General features: G+C 55.3%; 1 protein-coding gene across 8 annotated transcripts in view; it reads right to left on the bottom strand.

The window, feature by feature from the left end:
* The window catches only part of DNMBP (dynamin binding protein), a 232,417-nt gene that overhangs the window by 198,545 nt on the left and 24,790 nt on the right, over positions 1-9,082 (bottom strand). For 6 of the 8 annotated variants that reach the window (XM_056495084.1, XM_056495086.1, XM_056495085.1 and 3 more), the window contains 13 exons: positions 8,592-8,779; positions 7,877-7,976; positions 7,297-7,444; positions 6,770-6,787; positions 5,945-6,144; positions 4,769-4,899; positions 4,441-4,545; positions 4,123-4,251; positions 3,368-3,700; positions 2,770-2,952; positions 2,496-2,694; positions 1,976-2,400; positions 33-1,669 (listed from right to left, as the gene is read on the bottom strand). In XM_056495084.1, the coding sequence (XP_056351059.1) occupies positions 1,484-1,669; positions 1,976-2,400; positions 2,496-2,694; positions 2,770-2,952; positions 3,368-3,700; positions 4,123-4,251; positions 4,441-4,545; positions 4,769-4,899; positions 5,945-6,144; positions 6,770-6,787; positions 7,297-7,444; positions 7,877-7,976; positions 8,592-8,779 (2,345 nt within the window). In that variant the 3' untranslated portion in view covers positions 33-1,483. Of the gene's footprint in view, positions 1-32; positions 1,670-1,975; positions 2,401-2,495; positions 2,695-2,769; positions 2,953-3,367; positions 3,701-4,122; positions 4,252-4,440; positions 4,546-4,768; positions 4,900-5,944; positions 6,145-6,769; positions 6,788-7,296; positions 7,445-7,876; positions 7,977-8,591; positions 8,780-9,082 lie in introns of those variants that run through there. The other 2 variants (XR_008840839.1, XM_056495087.1) reach the window with 2 other exon arrangements.

Raw genomic sequence — 9,082 nt, 5'->3', positions numbered from 1 at the left:
GAGACAAGCTGGAGAGCAGCAAGCACATCTGTGTACAGCCACACACACACAAAGTGGGTGGTTATTACTGACAAACCCTTGACTCTCTGTTCTTGGGCCAGAGCTCCACATGCAGGGAGCAGGTGCCCACTTAGAGCAGGGCAAACATTCACCCCACCAGCCCCTACTGCCCTGGAGCCCCAGTTATGTAACACACAGCTGGGGGAAGAGGGCACTGCAACCACCTCATCTTAATAAAGAAGGTCCCTGGGAGGGTTTCCTCGTGCCTGAGCTGCAGCTCACACAAACACCAAGGCACTAGAATGGTGGACTCCACCAAAAAGGAAATGTTTTTCCTGGCCCTGTAGGGTCTGCATGAAGGCTGCACCACTTGCCAGACACTCCTCCCAGGTCTCCCAATACTTGCAAAGGCACCTTTATACACAAGAGCAAATCTTTATTTGCAGAGCAGCAGTACAGGGGATACAAACATTGCCCCATGAAGGGAACCTTTTCCCTTCAGGACATGGCAGCAGCAGTATCACACACCAACCCAGCAAAAGGCACCACAGCCCTCCCAGGGATGGTCCTGCCACGTCAGAATGTCAGCACTCTCTCTAATGCCATGCAGGAAAGCACAGGTGAGGCAATTCACCAGAATACCCCACAAACCCCAAAAACCAAGCTGGAGGACAGCTTGTGCTTTGCATTCTGCCCTGCCCCAGCCCAGAGCAGCCAGGTGGGCATGTCAGTGCAAAGATGGGTGCTGGGCACAGCCAGTAATGTGCTGACAAGGCACCCCTTGGTGTTCTGGGCTTCTGGCTCACCTGGAACATGAGAACCTGATGGCTGCTGGCAGCAGACCTTGGAAAGGCCAAGTCCCTGGAGAACCAAAAACAGGGAGAAGGCACCTGCTGGGGGCTTTGTTGGGTGGGTTTCAGAGGCCATACCCATCCCAGGTGCTCCCAGGAGCTCAACTACTACCAGCAAACCTCAGAGCTGCTTCCCCAGGCACAGTGTAAACATCCCACCCTGAGTCCCACAGAGACAGGTGAGACCAGGCTCCTGCTGCACAGGGAGCTTATTCACAAAGTCTGGGTTGCTTTTAATACTACTTGACTAAAGACAATCTCCAGAAACTCAGATTAGCCTTCCACAATTTAAATCCTCAACCTGAGTCAAGTCCTACCCTTCTGGGCAGTCAACAGCCCCAAGATTTGTTCCCCTGCTCCTGGATGGACACAGGAGGCTTAAGCACACCTCAGAGGTAAACTCACCCCTGCCCTCACACAAGCTGCCTGCTCCTGCCTACCTGGTCAGCCCACCCTTCTTCCTCCCCTGAAGGGGTGATGGCAGCCAGTGTTTGAGGCCCAGGAGCACTGCACAGCTGTGAGAGGCATAGCCCTAAGGGTGAGCAGTGGGGGCTGGAGGGCTGGCCAGCCCCCCCCAGACTCTAGCAGTCCCAGCAGGAACAAGGCATGGGGTGCAGGCTCTGTCCACTGCCTCACGTGTACTCTGTCTTCCGGATGTAACTTGAGGGCACGTAGCCCTGCTTCCCGTGGGCTTCAGCCAGCCACCACTCCTGATTGCCTGTGATGTCCTCAAACTGCAGGATCCTGAGTCTCTGGTTAGCTGACACACTCAGCTCATTGGTGTTTCGGCCTTTGAAGGTGTAGAGAGCATAGTAGACCTGGCAGACAAGGGGAGGGCGTAAGTTAGATGGTCACACCACACTGCCTTAATCTCACAGGGCAGAGGATGTGTGGGCTTCTGTCCTTCTCCACAGTGACAGCCCTGGCCTCATCCTGGCCTCTTCCCACCCCTAGTTACAGCCTGATTCTCTGTTCTGCACCCCTGTTGTTGGAAGAAGAGGGCTCATACCCCACCTCCTACATCTTCCCGGTCACTGCCAGGGAGGAGAATGATTCAGTCCCCAGCCACACAAAGCAGTTAGCCCCTGGCATCCCCAGCCCAATGAGGGTGGCTGAAGACTCACCTGGTTGCCCTCAGACTCGCTGTTCTCCAGCCCAGAGTCCCTGTCCTCCACTGAGGGCGTGGGCCTGAGATGTGCTTTGGTGGGGTGCCCGTTGCGAGAGCTGGGGCTGCTGCCCAGCTCGGGGCGGCTGTAGCGGTGCTGAGATCTCACTGTCCTGTCACCAGAGCCAAGCTGGGGCAGACAGGGGGAGTCCACCTCCAGTGGGGGCTGGTACGCATCTGCTGGGGAGACAGAGTCCTGCAGGGCTTTGTGCGTGAAGGTGACGGCCGCCCCAGCGGGGCTGAAGGACAGGGTGGCGTTGCTCTGGGGAGAGGAGCTGCTGTGCTCAGACTCATTGGAAGAGTGGCTGCCCACAGAGACGTCCGACTGGCTGCGGCAGGGGTTGTAGGGCTTCAGAAAGGAGCTGTACACAAAGCCTTTTGTCACTGCAGAGAGCGAGAGGAAGGCAGCTCAGACTGGGGCACAGAGACCAGAGGAGGGAACTCACAGCAAGCACCAAGGGCAGGGAACAGCCACCTACCCCCATTGTCTATGAGCCAGCGATTCTGGCTGCCCATCGGGTCCTTCTTCTTGATGACGCCCACAATGTCTCCTTCCAACAGGGAGACGTCCAGGTCTTGGGCAGCATTGAAATTGCGCTCTGCCTGGAAGAGACTCTCTGGGGGATAGCGGGCCAGGAGGGCAGCTCGGACATCATCCGACTGCAGGAGGTAGGTTGGCTGCAGAGGAACAAGGCAGGTGTGAGTGGCTGTCCTGGGCTCTGCAAGCCCTGACACTGGGCAAAGGGAACTCACCAAGCCAACAAGGGGCTGCCGCCGGGCCGACTGCCGTTCCATGCTTTTCCTTTCAAAAGTCTTCTTGGGAGCTGCCTGGGACTCTGGGAAGAAGGTGAAGGCCTGGAGCTGCTGGAGGACTCGACTGTGCTCATCCTGGAAAATGGCAATGAGGTTCCCTTCCCTGCCAGACACCTTCAGCAACTGGAACCAGAGCAAAGTCAGGGATCCTGGTTAGGTGACAGCTGCTGGGAGAAGTGGCGAAGAGCTACAGCAGACCATGGCAGGGGTCTGAGTCCTGCCTGTGACTTGCATCAGGCCCAGTCCTGAGTCCTGTCTGGACTCAGCTCTAAGTGATCCTCAAACTTTTGACCTGAGATTCCCTGAGAATGCTCTCCTGCCACTGCTCCAAGAGCCTTCCACGCACAATTGCAACGTAACCATGCAATCCCTGTCCCGACACCATCCCACAGGAGCCCTCCACAAGTCACACATGGCCTGAAGCTGCAGTAGCAGCTTCCCCCACGATGTGACAGGTCCCGGTGAGGCTCAGGAACAAACCCTGCACAGGCTAGTGCTGCTCTGAGCCCAGGGCGCTGCCTGCCCTGCAGGAACCCACCGACAGCAGGGGCCTGAGCTCCTCCAGGGCCAGGCGCACGAAGTCGCAGTGTGCCTCGGCATAGCCCCGCACGCAGCTGGCGAACAGCTCCTTGGCGAAGCGCAGGAACTTGGGCAGCTCGTCCAGCAGCTGCGCATTCAGGGCCTCGTAGTTGTTGCGGGCTGACTGCAGCTCCTCCAGCGTTCTCTTGTCCTTCAGCTTCTCCGCTCGCTCGGTGCAGTTGTGGAAGTCGAGGAGTTTGTCGAAGCGTTTCTGCACCAGCTTGTGGGGCCCCGCGAACATGCAGAGCAGCTGGCTCAGGGGCGAGCTCACCAGCCGCTCTGTCCGCTCTTTCTGGTGGGCAGAGGAGCAGTGACAAGTTGAGACAAGGTGCTCTCCCACTGTGAAGGCCAGCAGCTCACTCTCCAGCACACAACCTCCCCTGGACAGTACAGTGACTGTCTCCTGGTGGCACCCTGGAGCTCCAGAGGTCCCTTCCAACAGCAATTATTCTATAATCTTACGTAACTGTGGGTAACTCTATGTAAAGTACCTGAACCACTAGCATAAAGAGCTGCAGCATTTCAGGTAGGGCTGAAAAAGTATGTATCTAACAGGCACAGTTCTAAACTGCCAGGCATCAAAGCTCTCAGGTGGGCAGAGTTGAGCAGGAATGCTCACAGCTCTCCCAGGTTACCCTCCCTGCAGCCTCCCAGGGCCTGCCCATCTGCAGCAGTCCCCCAGGGTGGGCCTCAAAAGGGCACAGCCTCACTCACAAAGCTGGAGAAGAGCTGGTCGCTGATGAGACGATTCACTTTCTGGAACTGGTCCAAGTCCCCACTTCCCTTCTCCGTGCACAGGTCCCACATGCTCCCTGCTGCCAGTGCCTTCATACAAGCTGACTCCTGCACCAGGGAGACACAGCTGAGCCATGCTTGCTGCCCAGAAGGGGCTCCCAAGGCAGCCCTGAGCACCCAGCCTCAGCAGAGCTGAGGCAGGAGCTGTGGGCAGAGGCAGTGCAGGGTCACACCATGCAGACAGGAGGGGCAGTGCACGGGGGCCCCACAGGACCAGCATCACCCAGACTGGCTCACCCGGACATGCTGCAGGTACAGGGAAAGGTCCCGGATGAAGGACTTGATCAGCCGCTCCTGCATCCGAAAGTTCTTCTCTGTCTCTTCAAAGGCTTCATCCTTCAGCTGTGAGAGAAAGGGAGGTGATGCAGGACTCAGCACCCCCCAGACTGCAAGATGTGGGGCCCTCCTGCCCACAAGCTGGACAGCAGAGATGTGTGGTTCAGACCCTGAGCTCACTCTGCCTTGCTGGCTTGAACCAGAGCTGCAAGGGGGGAAGGGGTGTGGAGGGACAGCAGGTACCTCTGGAGAAGCACTGCAGGGTGTAAGTGCACCTGATGCACAGTACCTGGGGTGCAAAGCCTGTGAGGTGCTTAAGGTGGCTGCTCACACGGTTGGATTTCTTGATGATAGAGTGGAAGTTGAGCTTGGAGATCTTCTCCATGAGGCTATCCTCATCCCCTTTTCTGTACTTTAGCACTAAAGAGATTGATATAGAAATCAAAACCCTTGTAAGCACAAACACTTAAATCTTACAATGCTCATCGACAATCACCTTGTCAATTCTCTTCCCCAAGCCTCTGTAGTCCCAAGAATCCCATATATCATTACAGAATGGCCTGGAAGTGACCTAAAAATCATCTAGTTCTAACTTCTCTGCCATGGGCAGACCAAGTTGCTCAAAGCCCCATCCAACCTTGTCTTGAACACTTCCATGGGTGGGGCATCCACAACTTCTGCTGGCAGTCAGATCCAGTGCCTCACCACCCTCACTATAAAGACTTTTTCTTTACATCTAATCTAAATCTAAACTCTCAGTTTAAAGCCATTATCCAGTCCTATCACTCCATGTCCTTGTAAAAGACTGTATCATAACCTCCCATCCCTTCCAACACTGTGCCACCTGTTTGGTTCTTCAGACGCCTGACAGTTTGTAGACAAACCATTCAAGCTCTTCCACAGACTATGCACAGTGCCAGCATAAGATGACATAGGAGATGGTGTACAATAGTCCCTGGATATACAGAAGATATCCCTATTGCTTCTTCAGCAAATATTACAGGCAAGCAATCATTACAGGCAACCTATGTCACCTCAGTTTCAGTGGGGCTATAAGGAAAGGCTGAAGTTTACGATTTGCATGAACTGGGGGCTTCCAAGGGAAAATAGGGAGAGTGGCCAGCAGGTATCAAAGGGAGTAATTTTCTCCCTCTGTTCAGCCCCAGGGAGGCTACACTTGGGTACTGCGTCTGGTTTTGGTGCCTGAAGGCTATGAGAGATGTGGGAGAACCACAGCTCCTAATCCATGAGGAATGCTGGGGGAGCCAGGTGGGCTGGACATGAGGAAGCAGAGGGGAATCTGCTCACAATCAGCAGCTACTTGAAGGGCAGTCACAAAGGTGATGGGGCCAAACTCCCCTGAGCAGTGAGAGCTCCTCCATGATTGTGGCTCAGTGGCCAGCAGACACCAACCTCAGCACACCCACTCCTGTCCCTCTGTGCCCAGCACTGCCCAGCTGCTCACCCAGGTCCTTGCGGCGCTTGTACTCGTTGATGTTGACGTTGATTTCTTTGACTGCGAGGACAGCAGCTGTGAGTGGTGCCTTATCAGGGTGAGCCTCAGGGGTAGCACTCAGCAGCTCCATCAGCAGCAGTGGGTACCGCATCACCCTCTGCACTGGCTTGATGAGGAAGGAGCCCAGGTTAATGTAGTTTGTGCAACCCCTGGTAAGTCAGGACAAAGGAGATGTATCAGGTGTCAGTCCAGCTCTGCCATGCACATTCTGCCCCCTCAAACCAGTGCCAAACAGACCCAGAGCTCCAATGCCTCTAAATCCACTGTACTCCTGAACTCCTGGTACTCTCAGATCAACCCCAGGTTTCTGCTCCTGACTCACACCAGGTGATACTTCCCAGCCAGGATCCTCTTCATTATCAGACCCACCACGAGATCTCACATAGGCACAGCCTCCCACTTGCCAGAGAGCCACTTCTTTCATATGCTGTTCCACCAACCAACTGCCCAGATCTGTCCCCCAGTGCAGGACAGACAGACTTCAGGACTGCAGTCAGTGCAGAGCTTTCCTGGCTCCTTGGGGCTGAGGGCTCCCAAATCCTGTTTCATGTCCCAAGACCTCCCCTTGCCTCATCACTTGTGCTGCCTACCTGTGCAGCCCACCCACTGCTTCTGCTGCAGTCATGCCACAGACACCCCTCTCCTCCACAAGTGCCTCCACAAGGCACTGTTAGGACATGCCAGCATGCACCCAGCCTGTGGCAGAAGGTTAGTTACAAGGGAATGGCCAGAACAACACAGACAGACAAGCAGGGACTAAGAGGAAGTACTCACCATTCACTGTACAGGCTCCTGCCGGCCCACAGAGTGCCAAAATGCAAAGAAAAGCAAGGGTTAATGGGGTGGCAGGTGTGCAATCCCACAGCCAGTGTCTGTGCCTGCCAGTGAGGCTGCCAAGGCAGAGGGCAGCCCTGTCCTTCCAGAGCAGCCATCAGCACTGCCAGCTCCCGGGGCAGAAACCTCCACAAGTTGGAGCCCTGGCACCCAGGCAAAGCAGCTCCTTCCTCAGCAGCCATGGTGGCTCAGAGTTCAGGGAACAGGAGCCCTCAGTCCAGGACATGCCACCTTCTCTATACATGGGTGGCTTCTATGAAGATTTTAAGGGGGTCTACAGGTTTCCCAGCATGTGTGCATTGGGGCAGGGGGCCATTTCAACCCAAAGCCTGGCCAACTATGCAGTGCCACTGTCAGACCCTCTCCAGTCACCACCTGAACTGTCTAAACACTGCTGACAGGAGGCAGGGATGTTAGGAAATGATCCCCCTGTCTCAGCCTGGTGGCTGCCACAGCCAGACTCAAACCTGAGGCTATCCAGCAGGTCCAGAAGTAGTTTCTGCAACTTCTCATCCTTCTCATAGGTTTCCAGCAGTGCAATGGCCTCATCATGGTTCTGGCAATACACCCTGTAGACACTCTCCAGCTCTGCACGCTGTGTCAGGAACACTGGCCCTGCAGACAGCAGCCAAGCAGCACCTCAGTCTCCTGGTCCCCAGCTGCCTCCAAAAACACTGGTGTGACTCTCACTAAGACATCCATTGTCCCCATTCCACACACACAGGCCAAGAGGACAGTGCTACTACAGCATGCAGGACCCCTCTGCATCACCCACCAGTACAGAGAGCTCAATCAATCCAGGTCTCCCAGGCGGAGTAGTGGAGACATTGGTCACAAGAGCCACAGAACAAAGGGCCAGGGACAGCCACAGGCACTGTGTCTCACCATAGTGACCCCTGGGGCAACACAAGATCTCCTTGGCTTCGCTGTTGGACTGATGAGAAAGCCCAGTCCCAGTGATCCTCTCCCACCATTTAAACTGTTATGCCCTGCCACTAGCAATGCCCATCCCAGCATTCTGAGAAAAGGTAACAGCAGAATTCATACCGATGGCATCTGAAGCCTCCAAGGTGGACAGCAGTTGCTTGGAGAAGTTAATTACCATGTGGATGTTTCCAAAAAGGCCCTCAAAGTCTATGTTTTGCATCTAGTGAATGGGAAAAGAGATGTCCTGGATGGGGAACACGTCCCAGTTAGACTCAACAGCCCCCTATTGCCCTCCTGCAACCCATCACTCCTTGGCTTCATAGCAGTCACCCGGTGTGACCTCCTCTCATCACAGTGACTCCTGTACACATTCCCTTGTCCCCCAGTGCACTGAAACTCTCACTCCTTATGTGTCCTACCATAATGTCCTTCGCTCTCCCAGCAATTCCACCCCTGCCTCTGCAATTCTGGTTTTCTCTTTTTCCTCCCACTCAATCTGTCTCCATGCCAAGACCCCATATCTTATTTCCCCTGTCAATGAATTTAACCTATAACCAAATGAAGAGAAACTTCTCCTGCCTCCCAAAAAAAAAATCAATCTGTGATACTTGCTGCCAGGTCTCTCACTTCCAGCAAGGAAGAGGGTTCAGCAGGATCTCAAAGCAGATGGGCTTTTTGCAACAAGCTGTGGGAACCACCCTCCTCCCCTCGGAATAGCTTTAATTTCCTCAATGGGTTCCCGTGCTGCGTAGTCACCTCTGAGAACGAGATGGACTCAGTATCCTCACCCCAATCCACCAGTGCACCACAGCTTCCCCCCTTTCCCAGTTCCTACCTGTGCCTGCTGCAGGGGCACCATGATCCTCTCCACACACATCTCCAGGTCTCTGATATAGTCCCGCTCTGTCTGGAGCAGCTCCTCAATAACCTTGGCTCTCTTCTCCAGCATCCTTTGCTCTGCGCTCTCAGTGGTGGCCGAGGATGGCTCCAGGGATGGTGTCTGGGAGGACAAGAGTGTCATCTCTGCAAGACAGATAGGCAAAATTAGCACGCTCCAGCAAGGATGCAAGGACAGAAGACAAACAGCACCTGAACTGCTCCACATGTAACCTATGAGACTGAGAAACAATACTATTGAGAGCCCAAGGGCCTTTCCAGAGGGGCCGTTCCCAGGGCTGCTCCCACAGCCCACCCTGGCAGCACCAGGAGCGCCGCAAAGCCCTGCCAACAAACCTGCTGCACACGGTCCGCCCTGCTGCCGGCCGGGGCCCGGCTCCTCGCCCACCCCGCTGCCCAAGTCCGCGGCCCCGGGAAGCTGCAGACACG

The sequence above is a fragment of the Oenanthe melanoleuca genome, chromosome 6 (genome assembly GCF_029582105.1).
Source record: "Oenanthe melanoleuca isolate GR-GAL-2019-014 chromosome 6, OMel1.0, whole genome shotgun sequence".
Lineage (NCBI taxonomy): Eukaryota > Metazoa > Chordata > Aves > Passeriformes > Muscicapidae > Oenanthe > Oenanthe melanoleuca.
This window is presented reverse-complemented; position numbering and strand designations above follow the sequence as displayed.